Genomic DNA, 14018 nt, shown 5'->3' with positions numbered 1-14018 from the left:
TTAGTGACTCATTCATCCCAGTCCAGTTAATTGGTGGGATTTGGTCCAGTTGTGCTTTTCCAATTCTCAGCTCTTTGCTTGCACAATATTTACATTGCACCTACTTGTTTGCTTCATTGTTATCATTAATTATTCACTTTATACCACATTCATTATTTGTCTGTGAATTTAAGTCACTGAACAGAAATTCATATGTTGGTTATTATTCAAACATAGCTAATCTTTCATGCTCACTATTGTCTTCACATCCTCATCTAGTTTCCTCCTGAATAGCCTCTAGGCTTCCTTAAATGCTTCTCTCAACCTCACACTTACTTTTTTTTTTTTTTGATCCACTTTTTCTCCCATTTTTCTATATTTTCTCCCATCCCAATTTCGTATCATCCAATTCAACCCTCCCCTGTCACGAACGCTGTTTCTTGCCTCCCACAAGCCGGCTGCAATGTGGACTAAGTCATACATAGCACAAGTCCCCTCCGGTACTTGAGGTAACAGCAGTCGCATCTTTTCACCTGCGCAGCTCGACCTCTCAGTGTCGAGGAGTAACGCGTGGGAGGCTCACGCTGCCCCCGACACTTCCTGATTCTACTGCGCAGGCGCACCAACCGACTTGTAGGAGTCGCTTGTTCACAACGTTCGATCCCCACCCTTCAGTTTTCCCTCCCCGTAATACGGCCAATGTGTATTACTGCGGACGACCAGCCAAACTGAAAAACAATGTGGAGAGCTGGATTCGAACACGCGAATCCTAGCGTCTCCACACTGGTGGCGAGTGACTTGTCCACTACACCACCTAGCCGCCCAACCTCACTCTTACTTAAAGATAACCCCATGACACAGTCACGATACACACAAGGACAACAAAACATTCAGTGGATGGAGGCTGAAGACTCGCATTGAGCGGCACTGAATTACTGCATTACACTACTAACTAATCGCACACAGTCATACCTTGAACACTTGCATCATCCAAAAGAAACCATATACCAGTTCTGTTGCCCAGTTCAATGCCCTAAACCCACGGTATTTACGCTGCTGTTACATTGTTTAGAAGGGAGATTGCAGCCAGGTGATGGGGTGAAGGGAACTGGCTGCCATCTCCCTTCACCCTGGCTGCCATCTCCCTTCTAAACAACGTAACGGCAGTGTAAATACCGTGGGTTTAGGGATGTAGATTGTCATAGCTTGTAATGCATTCAGCAACAGTTGCTGAACCAACCATGCTCATGGCCGCCCTCAACTACATTTATAGCAGCCCACCTGGCACTTGGCCACAAAGACATGCAATACAGATAACATTTAATGGGTTGAGTTGCATACACACACTCAAGCACCTACCCGCTCTCACCAACGCCCAACTTTACTTAACCAAGTACTGTATAATGATTAATCCGTGCGTATATACAACCTCACTCTCAGCCAAGTTCTGTCCGCCAGTCAACTTTCATCATGTTATTGCAGAAAGGTGGGGTATAAGGAGAATGTTTCCTCACCTCTGAATAATTGTAGACAATCTCTCCCATCTCAGGATGGAAAAACAGCAGGTTCTGAAGTCTCAATATCTGGAACCAAAATCATCAATTATGTCGTAGACGGATCTTCTGATCAAAATAGGTTTAATGGTGAACAATTGGTACAAAATACATGTAGATTAAATGACCTTTGGCTAAGAGGAGTGCTCTCATTATGGCCAGCTAGGAGGAAGAGTATGAGGGGTGGAAGTAACCAATGTATAAATTAATGTGTAACTGATTAAAATGCAATCAGATAGTCACTTGATGAATTGGCTAATTTAATATTATTAAATATTAATATTTATTTATTCAGCAATAAAATGAAATAACAATCTAACATAATTTAAATGAACTAGACCAGCGGTTCCCAAACTTTTTTGGCCGCGCACCCCCTGTCACCTGCCGACCTAGCTCGCGCACCCCCCAATGCAAACATAAAAAATAATAAATAAATAAGTCCAGAGACTCCGTGCTGCTGCTGACTTTAAATCAAATGGGTGTCTGTGGGCAGTCAGCCGACATTAATAAACAACTGTTATAATCACATTTTTATGAGCTAACGAATCCCGTTATATTGGACATTTGTATTAATTATATCAAGCGAATAACTGAGAAATTTGGCAGAGAGACGGCAACATTATCGTGAAATATAAACGTTGCGTGATGACTATTATATCTCCGCCTCCCAGTCCCAACGAAGCACATACCAATAGTATGCAGCCGCAGAGCCAGCAGCGCTCTCATCCCGGTCTGGGGAAGCTCAGCAGAATTGCCAATGGCTGAATTGGAGTATTGCACTGTGCGCGCACAACTGTCTGCTCTGCGGCTGAATGCTTCTCGCAAATCTAGCTCTCGCTGCCAAACCAAATGAATCTCGACATCGCTTCACCAATAGTCGTTATCAGAACACTAACACACATCGTTGTCATTATTACCCTGTTTTCTTGGTGGAGGGCCGGGCTGTTGTGTCTGTGCTCCAGCTGTCATCATCACTCTCTGTCTCCACTCTACTGCTCTCCGCTTCTCTCGCCTCCAATTCCTCCTGTCCTCTTTCATTACTTTTATTGACTTTAGATTCACCTGACAGTTTCCCTGTTTTTAGCCAGCTCTGCATGTTGTAAGTGCCACAATCCCGCGCTGGTCCCGCGCTTTTGGCAGGAAGTTATTAATGCACTGGCTCGCGCTCGCTACTGTCATCGGCCCGCTGTTAAGCCCGCATATTAGGAGACCTGAAGAGACAGACTCCAGGCAGAGCGGAGCGCATCAGCACAGACGAAGCGCACCTCGCCCGAGACATTGTTTATTATTATTATTATTAAAACGTACGTTTTTTTTATTAAAACGTTTCTTGAATTTCATGATTTACACAGTGAAAATCCCCATTTGAAATAATGTATATTAGTTATAAAAATAATTGGAAAATAACGCCATTAGCCTTTTCATGTCACGCACCACCTAGAGGTAGCTTGCGCACCACAAGGGGTGCGTGCACCACAGTTTGGGAACCACTGAACTAGACTGATTTTATCTAAATCACCGCAATTCCATTCGCCACCACTTTCACCAAATCGAGGACACTTTCGTTTTTTTTATCTACTTTTTCTATATTTTCTCCCATCCCAATTTCGTATCAACCAATTCAACCCTCCCCTGTCACGGACGCTGTTTCTTGCCTCCCACAAGCCGGCTGCAATGTGGACTAAGTCATACATAGCACAAGTCCCCTCCGGTACTTGAGGTAACAGCAGTCGCATCTTTTCACCTGCGCAGCTCGATCTCTCAGTGGCGAGGAGTAACGCGTGGGAGGCTCATGCTGCCCCCGACACTTCCTGATTCTACTGCGCAGGCGCACCAACCGACCTGTAGGAAAATGCCCGATCCCCACCCATCAGTTTCCCACCCCCTAATACGGCCAATGTGTATTAGTACGGATGACCAGCTAAACTGAAAGCAAATGTGGAGCGCTGGGCTCGAACTGACGAGCCCAGCGTCTCCAGCATTTCGTGGCGAGCGCCTTGCCCACTACGCCACGTAGCCGCCCTGGACACTTTCGTTGTTAACGGTTTGTGCTCCATGTGTCAATCAAATTACCCCGCCCACTATGAGGGGTGGAAGTAACACATTTATGAAAGTGGTGGCGAATGGAATTGCGGCGCACTGAATTGAATTTCAAGGTGATTAGATAAAACTAGTTTATTTAAATGTGTTGGATTGTTATTTTATTGATGTTTTATTCAGTTTGGTTCTGAATTAATTAAATCATTTGCTAATTCGGGCGCCCCAGTGGCGAACCACATAGCGTGCTCAGCCGCGACACGCCCAACCGGGTTCGACTCCCGAACCCATCGTTATTTGCAGAATGTCTTCCCCCTACTCTGTCTCCCATTCCTCATCTGTCTCTCCCTACTGCCCAGTAGAAATAAAGCGATAAAACGCAAAAAAAAAATCATTTGCTAATTCATCAAGTGACTATTTGATTGCATTTTAATTAGGGATGCTCGATATTGGCTTTTATACTGATATTGTCCAACTCTTAATTTCCGATACCGATATCTACCGATATATGCAGGGTTTCCCCCCCCAAAAAAACTGAATAATTTCAGGTAATTAACATTGCACATCTCTTGTCGTGCAATTAACACAACATTATGCATACTTTGACTATAAATAAAATAATAATTTGTTCTTACTTGCTTGCCTGGGTAAATAAAGTTTTTTTTTTTTTAAAATACCGATATTTTCCGATATCACATTTTTATGCCAATATCGGCCCATAATATCCGACATCCCTAATTTTAATCTGTTACACATTCATTTATCAATTTGTTACTTCCACCCCTCATACAAGAGAAGACAATGAGCTTAAGTATAGAGAGGGGTGGAAGCTGTAGCCCCTGGCCTCTCACTTAGATGTTATTGTTTGGGGCAAACAAAAGGCCTCCACACTTCGCTGGTAGTCTTACCACCAGTTCCTTACATCAGTCTTACTGATGTTGAGTTGGAGGTGATTGTTATCGCACCACTCTACGATGCTCTCCATACTGATATAATATAGTCAGTCCTAGTCTGTTAGCCTGTCAGGTTTGTTCTGCTGAAATCTGTTGTCTAATATATTGTTCTTGTTTCAGTTGTTTATCAACAACCAATGGCAGGACTCAAGCAGCGGGAAGACCTTCCCCACCATCAACCCTTCAACTGGAGAGGTCATCTGTCAGGTCGCAGAGGCCGACAAGGTACATACGCATACACTAGGGGTGTAACGGTACACAAAAACCACGGTTCGGTACGTACCTCGGTTTTGACATCACGGTTCAGTACGGGTTTTCGGTACAGTGGGGGAAAGTTTGGCTTTCCATGTTCCACTCAGGGGTGATGTAGTGTGCAGTAACTAATTGTACTTGTAGGGCTGTCAACGAATATTCTATATTGAAATTAATAATAGACTTGTAAAGGGAGAAAAATATATAATAATTATATTAGATTGTGAAAAAACAGCCCCCGGTGGGCGGTCATTAGTGGTTAACATACCGCTGTATTCGTTTGGTACGCAGCCATTCGGTTCGGTACGGATATGTGTACCTTTACACGCATAAACACGTGTGTGTGTATATATATATATATATATACATGCATACAAACATGTAAACACAGACTCGTATATACAAATGCATATACGGTACACGCATATTTACAAAAAAAAGTGAAAGGGGAAACAAAATACTCTATACATACAATATTATAGTTACACAATGAGTTCCTCAACTCTGGTTTTCAACAAAGAACAATCGAACATTACTCTGGTTTTCAAGATCAGATTTCAGCTACCTTCTCTAACTTAGCCAACTCGAGACTGACATCCTTGAGCAAAGGCAGCCCTTTTATCTCTGGTAGCCCCTCCCACTAGGCTTCAGTTTTTCCACAAATAACACTTAACAATTTACTATATTGCATCTTTTAGAAACATTTTCCTTAGAATCTTTATTGTCATTGTTGGTACAACAAAATTGAGTTTAGAGCATCACCACTGGCATACAAACATACTGAATATAGCATGTACAAAATAATATCAATAATGTATCAATGGGTCTCATTCCCGAATGGATTTACGACAAGAAATTTCCTCTCGGGCGTATTTGCGACATATTAGGGCTGAAGGAGATTCCCGAAACTTCCCTGAGATTGGATTCAGCCGTGGCTGAGAGCAGAATTTAAGAGCGCTGAGGAGCACACTCATGATTGATTGAAAATTGTATTAACTTGACAGACTGTGTTCTTATTAGGCTTTATTTGGGAGGAATCATAGTGATTCCTTCATGTCAACCCTACAGGCCTCCTTGTAATTAATTACATAATCATAATTAAAATAAATATGACAATATTTGTACGATAAGAAATTACGCAGATATTGGAAGAATAAATCACAGGGCAGCTGGATTAACCATATCTGAACCAGCTATTTTTGACGAATGTATAATTACTCGGATAAGGGTCCTTACCTTAGCCAGAAGGTAATCCAAAAAGAATAATTCCAATGATCCCATCGGCAATCGTGATTACACTATAGGTTTGAGGCGAGCGGATCTGCTTGCGATTGCTTTGGAAGAGCTCCTCTCCAACAGAGCGAGCCTTGATGCATTCATTGACAATACTGCTGCCTTCCTATCAGAGTTCAAATGGTAGATGATACTGCCATCTGGTGAGATTCGATCGGCATTGCAGTTCCAGCGTATGTGGCTGTGCCACAGTGATTCGGAGCGCTCCGGGCGACTCTGTAGAGCGGGGATCAAAGGGAAAATATCTGAGTATACTCGTTGTTGGCATTCAACGCATGGCGCCCAATAACGAGTATACTCGTTGTTGGCGGGGATTGAGTTAAAGGGTTTAACAGATGGTAGAGGCCTGTATTAAAGTGTTTGTTTTTCAGACTGATGTGGACAGAGCAGTGAAAGCGGCTCGTGATGCCTTCAGGCTGGGGTCTCCATGGCGACGGATGGATGCCTCTGACCGTGGCCTGCTGCTCAGCCGATTGGCCGATGCCATCGAGAGGGATGCCGCTTACCTTGCTGTAAGACGATCCAAAACCTCACTAGAACAGATTGCCAATATTTTTGTTTTACTAACTACAGGACCAAAGAGGGATAATCTGGTTTAAGTACCGGATACGAAATTACTATTGTGTCATAAATAGATCAATACAGTCCGTATTAATTAATGTTTAATTTCTTTTTCAAATGTAGCCAAGAGTAAAGACCCTAACCCTGTCAAAATGGCAGTCAACATGTATATTTTCAGCACTACAAAATTCCAAAAAAAAAGTGAATTATTTTTATAATTTATCCCACCTGCAATGAACAAAGGTTGCAACATAATTATGTAATGTTGTTGGCTGTGTAACGGAGAGAAGCCGCCCAGGCAGCGCAGCTCCCGACATTATTAATTTAATTAATTAATCCAACCCACTTTATTTATAGAGCACATTTAAAAACAACAAAGTTGACCAATGCTGTACAAGTCTCGCAACATAAGATAAAAAGATATATATAAAAAAATAATTGTATCCCCGGCGGTTGGGTGGCGTAGCGGAGATTGTGCTCGTCACCAATTCAAGAGACTCCGGTATCGAATCTCAGCATTGCCTTCGACTTGGGCCGGCCATTGTACTGGCTCATTTGGCAGCGGGTGGAAAGTCGATGGGTGGGGATTGGACGTTGTGGACAGCGACTCCTACAGGTTGGTTGGGTGACATCGGGGGCAGCGTGAGCATCTCACGTGTTACTCCTCGCCACTGAGTCCGCGCTGTCTGGTGAAAAGATGCGACAGGCTGCCTCCTCGTGTACCAGAGGGTACACGTGATGCAAGGCTTCTATCCTCACTACAACCGACCAGTGGGGGGCATAGTCTAGCAACGTTCAAGACACTGGAGGGGAGAATTGGCAATACGAAATTGGGATGGGAGAAAAATAGAAAATGAGGAGAAAAAGTGGATAAAAAATAAAAACTTCTCGAAGCTTCGAATTAAAATCTAATCTCGGCCCCAAAGCTTTGAAGGTCAGCCCTAAAGGGAGGAGACCCAGGGCTTTCGATGGACATTAAAATTTCATAAAACTACACTGCCCAGCTCACACCAGCCTCTGTCAAAGCTGTTGATTATTTGCAAAAATCCTGATGTTATATTTGTGATTATATCTTAGGTCGAACAAACCTGAACATTATTGCCATAACATAGAACCGCATCTCAATCTGATAAATGGCGGAGCTATGGACATTATAAAAAAAAAGTAACTGTAAATCTTCCGTCTATTTCATTCACGGTCTTTTCTGCACCGTCACGGGCGCCTGGTGGTACTAAATCCAGATTTAACTCCGCCATTGAAAAGGGGAGATTTGGCCCAATCCATAGATGTATGACATGGCCAATAAGGTAATTTATATATTTCAAATTGCATGTGTCCGGATGGCAAAATTCAGTACTCTATCTACAAAACCCCCTGTAAATCGTCTGCCCTTTATTAATTTGCTTAGATCTTTTATACATATGATCTCAAGAAGGTGCTGAATGAGCTCTGTGGCAATTTTTCACATCTGGTCAATGTTAGCATGCCGTTATTCACTGTCTAATGAGGAAAAACATTTATAATAATTGATATTCTCTTTTTTTGGTTTCATTACAATTTACTCAAGCATAGTAACAGACACAATATTTCTGACACTGGGAATACATTCCCTGAGGTCCATATATGTCCCTAGATACCAGGGACATGCAAATGGTCCTTGTAGAAGTGGAGCGATCCTCCATTTACTTAGGTATGTGAATTTTCTGAAAATATGGCTAGGGCTTAACAGGTTAAACTACATGACTAATCTTTTTTTCACTACAGTACCACTATACTATGGCCTACTATACTATTGCTACACAATAGCCATACTGTTACTCCACTACTATAACCATACTATTAGATTCAATTCATATGTATTATCATTATACAGCACAAGTACAGTACAACTAAAATAAGTTTGGCATCCAACCAGAGTGCACATGTAACGTGTGTAATTAATATGTAATGCAAATGTAGTAAAGTGCAATACTATTACTACACTAGAACTATAACCATGCAGTTTCTACACTATAACCATAATATTACTACATTATACTGTAATGATACTATCACTACATTATACTATAAACAGTATAGTCACTAGCTGAGTTAGTAGATATCACATGACCTCACTTTAACACTCTTTTGTTTCTGACCTCACACTGCCCCCTAGTGGCCTCAGCTTGACAGCATGACAAACCTACCAAGGGTAGGAGTGGAGAGGGTAAGGGAGGTGAGGAGACTGTTGACATTAAGAAACTAAAATGAGTGTGTTGTTGTTGCCATAGGAACTAGAGACTCTGGACAACGGAAAGCCATACGCCATCTCCTACATGGTTGACATCCCCACCGTGGTGAAATGTCTCCGGTAAAACACACACACGGATGGAATACTTCATACCATTTCTGTTCAACTTCATTATGATATAATAGATTTTGGTGGTATAAATGTGATTGTGTGTGCAATGTATTACATGTGTGTGTATATATATTATGTGTGTAGGTACTACGCAGGCTGGGCTGATAAGTGGGAAGGAAAGACCATCCCCATCGATGGAGATTACTTCTGCTACACAAGACACGAGCCAGTGGGCGTCTGTGGTCAGATCATACCGGTGAGGTTCAAACAATGAGTCCTTGAGAAAGACACTGAACCCCTACCTGCTCCAGAGGCGCAGCATGTCTTGACACTGACTAGGGACGGGCACAAGTAATGTTTTACCAGAGTAGTATTTGAGTAATTGTTTATGGAAATATATATTTAGAACTCATCTTAAAGCACAGCAGCAATAACGAGACATTATCAGGGCTCGAAATTAACCTTTTTACTTGGTAGCACATTTTTTTTGAGTCTCATATATGTAAAGACTAACTTAAAAGATAAGACTCATATACTGTACATATGACACATGTATATATATATACAGTGTTGTGCTAGTTACTGAAAAATAGTAACTCAGTTACTTTACTAGTTACTTACACCCAAAAGTAATGAGTTGCTTAAAAAAATTGGGATGTCCTTTTCTGTACAGTTGCACATTGCTGTACTCCACCCAGTAGGTATGGGAGTTTTCCGTTATTTGTCATGTTTTCAAACTCTCTTTGGGTGTTTGCAATTCATGGGAAGTATATGTCTCTGATATCTTGGTACAGTGGGTAGGTTGTTAGAAAGTGTAGCTCACTTTCCACCTCTGCTCTGACATGGCTGTTAGCCTAGCCACAGAGGGTCTTGAGGAGAGGCTCCGATTGAATCCGGGACACAGACATGATGCAGCCAATGTGACGATGGCTCTGTTCTTGATCACAAATTGATTCCAGCTTCATTGATTTACTACCGATGACAAAACGTTGTTTCTGTTTTTCTTTTTGACATACTTGCGGCACACGGAACAACTAATCGCTACAGCCCAGCATCATACTATAGCCAGTCTCTTGAAACACCGCTATCTCCAACTACCACTCCTCAACTTTCTTTAGGTGGTCCCGCTCTCGCTGCCACGGTGGGTTTTCTTTTTAGTGGTCGGCTTACTCTTTCCATAGTTCGACATATTTGTAACCCATTTAATGTTATTAACACTTTAATCGGCGAAAACGCTGGAACTCGTCTTTCCCCGCCATGCTCATTCTGCCGAAGACGCCGTAACTCTTCTTTGATATCAATATTTCAAAAATCTGTGATCGAAATCATATTTCTCCTCCGGGGACCTGAGATATACTGCTGATCTCCACTCAACTCTCTTAACGGTTCAAGAGCGCCATCTGGTGGCCGATCAGCAGATCGCCAAAACAGCAAACCGGAAACAGGAAACTGGTGCTCATCCAAATTCGGTCCGACCACTCGCTATAGCTCCCGGGACTCCATCTTGACACACTGGATAATCGATCGCTCACCCTAACTCAATAAACAACATGATTTGGACGTATACCGTAATTCCTCTAATAGTAACCCCGGCTTGTATTTGTTTCAACTGTAGCGGATACCAGGCTTGTATTAGGAGGAGGCATGTATAAGAGAGAGGCCTATATTTCTAATTTTCAAACGGATCATAATGAATAAATCAACATTTTGTGTCAGTTTGAACCCAGTAAAATGTACTGGGTTCATTTATTGAAACCAAGTACTGTATGAAATACGGTAGTAAACAGTGCAATTACAGGTGGTCAAAAAAAGTTAAATAAAGTAAAATAGTGCAATCACAATACTGGTATAATAATCATAACTTCGTTTTATACAATTCTGAGGTAGGCTTACTCTCTTGGTAAACATTAACACCATACCATTATATGGTATTTACTGCACAGCCAGGCCAGCATATAACAACAATAACAAAATATATTGCCTATGGTAAATCCGTTGAGGGAAATACCGTAATTCCTCTAATATACATGAAACCCGGCTTGTATTGGGAGGCCGGCTTAACGGCTTATAATTGCTTAGCTCAACAGCGCACCTGGTTTTTAATTGAATACCGGTTACTATTAGAGGAATTACGGTATACGCACAAAGTCAAGCACAAGTTCAAATTGATAAGTCCCACACTTTGCTTAGAAATGACCGTACGCACGGGTTACGCACATATCTGTGCGTAACCCTGTGCGTTGATAAATGAGGGCCCTGATATTCTATAATCTATTCCTATCTCAAATTGCATGTGTCCGGATGGCAGAATTCAGTACAGTCTCTACAAAATCTCCTGTTTAATCATCTTTCCTTTATTCATTTGCTTTGATTTTTTTTGTACACGTGATCTCAAGAAGGTGCTGAATGATTTTTCATGTCTGGTCATTTTTAGCATGGTGTTATTCACCTTCAAAGATGAAAAGAGAAAAAAGATTATATTCTCGTTTCATCACAATTTACTCAAGCCTAGTAACGCACAATATTTCTGACACTGGGAATACATTCCCTGAGATCCATAGATGTCCCTAGATACCAAGAACATGTAAATGGACTTGTAGAAGTGGAGCAATCTTCCATTTACTTGGGTATGTATTCTTTGGCGGATTTTCAGAAAATGGGGCTCGGGCTTAAGAGGTTAATGCTTATTGTCAGTCAATTTATAGTCTTATTACCATTTGTAATAATAACATTACCTCCAGTCTGTCTGCAGCAGGTCTCTCCGCTCATGGAACGGCTGTCTGTATCAATAGTCTATGAGCGCTACGCAAAGTGGGTAACATGATGTTGGCACAGTTTGGAAATGTATAAACACAAACCTCTGTTTTTATCTTTTATATAACGCTAAGCTAGCTGTATTCCAACACAACAAACCTTTCATGGTTAAATGCTTCCACTCATGCTCCACAGCTTCCAGTGTTGTCTTCCTGCAAAAATTCACGCCTCGGGGAATTTCAGTGATAATTTTGGTGGACATATTTGGTGGTGACTAAATACAAAAATAAATGTAAAGAAATCGAGCACCCTCAAAAACCACTCTGTTGAAACAACGAGTAATCGATTACTCTCCTAACCTTGACCTGAGCCCTGAAATGCCTAAATGTGTCTCCTAAAAGGGGGAGACTGGCTGGAGGATGGAGACAGTCAAACTCTGTCTGGTGAAACACTAAAGTCTACAAGTCTCATTGAGAGCATACTTACTTTTAACCTCATCTCATGGTTTAAAAACAAAACAAAGCTCTCCAAGATAGTCATCAGGTTGTCGGATAGTCAACTTCTCTCTGGTCAGGTCGACCATTCAAAGGCCAGACACTTTTTTTGTTTTTTGAAAATTTTTACTGTTCTGTTTGTTATATTTATATAGTCTCTCTCTCTCTCTAGTGGAACTTCCCGCTCCTAATGCAGGCCTGGAAGCTCGGTCCTGCTCTGGCGACTGGTAACACAGTGGTGATGAAGGTGGCAGAACAGACTCCTCTTACTGCGCTGTACATAGCCAGCCTGATTAAAGAGGTACGTACTACCTCTGCTCTTGGGAGAGACCCAACATCGCAGTCATTTATACATGCCCCTAAAACACATTATAAAACTCATCAAATGCTTTTTCTGTAAATATAAAAGAAATGCAACATTTAAATTAGTCCAAGTTTCATCAAAAGGTCTGATCGGGAAAAATCCGGTTTAAGATTAACCTTTTTCTTACCTAAAACTAAATTACTGAACTAATATAAAGATGAATATACATTTCTTTATATTTTCAAACCCCCAAACTGGGGGTGTAGTGCACGTTCATGCACGCACACATGTATGCGCTTATGCGTGTGCCCTAGGCGTTTCCATCAGGATGGGGTTATTTCAGTGTTCGGCACACCTACCAAGTGTACCTTTCAACACCATGGAAAGCTCCTCAAGCTAGCATCATAGGCTAGCAACAGCCTTGACAACAACACACATACAGACAATGGTCCTCATTCTCCAACATGTTTGTAAGTGCCTTGGTAAATATCTTAACATCTTATAACGGATTTAGGGAAATCCTCCTCAACGTCTCCGTAACTCGTCAAAATCTTTGCAACTGGATTCCCATGAATGAACTGAAATGCACGTTCTCGTTCATGCATTTGCATACAGACAAACCCCGCCAGCAGAGGTTTGGCTTTGCCATCCACCATGCTGATCCATTCAACGGGTAGCGCGGAAGCAATTTGCGACTGATCTCAAAATGAGATTAGATTAAAATGTATTGTTATTATACAGCACAAGTACAATACACCATGGAAAATTTTATTACCCAAACTTCCACCCAAAATCAATTTATTAATTGCTTTCAGTCAATTGGGACCGGTACCAAATCATTTAGAAACCTCAAGACTCCTGGAATTTCTTGCACTTGGAACTTACAAAGATTATCGATAACCATGCGCCTTCAAAAACCATGAAGGTTAAGGGCATTCATCTTCCTTGGGTCACATCTGATTTAATTCATATATTCAAGCAGAGAGAGATGAGGCCTGGGCCTCATTTCGCAGGACAAAAGGTCCTGAGGAATGGGAAAAATACAGATTGTTGAGAAATAAAAGTAAAACTATGACTAGAAATGCCAAATCTAATTACTATAAAGATTCTCTCACTCGGGATTAAAAAAAATCCTAAACAATTAACAAATGCAGAGGGCGGCTACGTGGCGTAGTGGGCAAGGCGCTCGCCACGAATGCAGAGACGCTGGGCTCGCCTGTTCGAGCCCAGCGCTCCACATTGCTTTCAGTTTAGCTGGTCGTTCATACTAATACACATTGGCCGTATTAGGGGGTGGGAAACTGATGGGTGGGCATCGGGCGTTGTGGACAGCGACTCCTACAGGTCGGTTGGTGCGCCTGTGCAGTAGAATCAGGAAGTGTCGGGGGCAGCGTGAGCCTCCCACGCATTACTACCCGCCACAGAGATCGAGCTGCGCAGGTGAAAAGATGCGACTGCTGTTACCTCAAGTAGCGGAGGGGACTTGTGCTATGTATG

At 42.0% G+C, this 14018-nt stretch overlaps 1 protein-coding gene across 1 annotated transcript in view; it reads left to right on the top strand.

Moving 5' to 3' along the window:
• Positions 1–14018, top strand: part of LOC311246129 (aldehyde dehydrogenase, mitochondrial-like) — a 32330-nt gene that overhangs the window by 2538 nt on the left and 15774 nt on the right. The window contains exons 2-6 of the mRNA XM_084336232.1: positions 4643–4747; positions 6439–6579; positions 8899–8978; positions 9114–9225; positions 12390–12518. Coding sequence (XP_084192358.1) covers positions 4643–4747; positions 6439–6579; positions 8899–8978; positions 9114–9225; positions 12390–12518 — 567 coding nt within the window. The remainder of the gene's footprint in view (positions 1–4642; positions 4748–6438; positions 6580–8898; positions 8979–9113; positions 9226–12389; positions 12519–14018) is intronic.

Source organism: Notolepis coatsorum, assembly GCF_963971535.1.
Source record: "Notolepis coatsorum genome assembly, chromosome: 19".
NCBI lineage: Eukaryota > Metazoa > Chordata > Actinopteri > Aulopiformes > Paralepididae > Notolepis > Notolepis coatsorum.
Note: the sequence above shows the minus strand (reverse complement) of the source record. Positions and strands in the feature narration are given on the sequence as shown.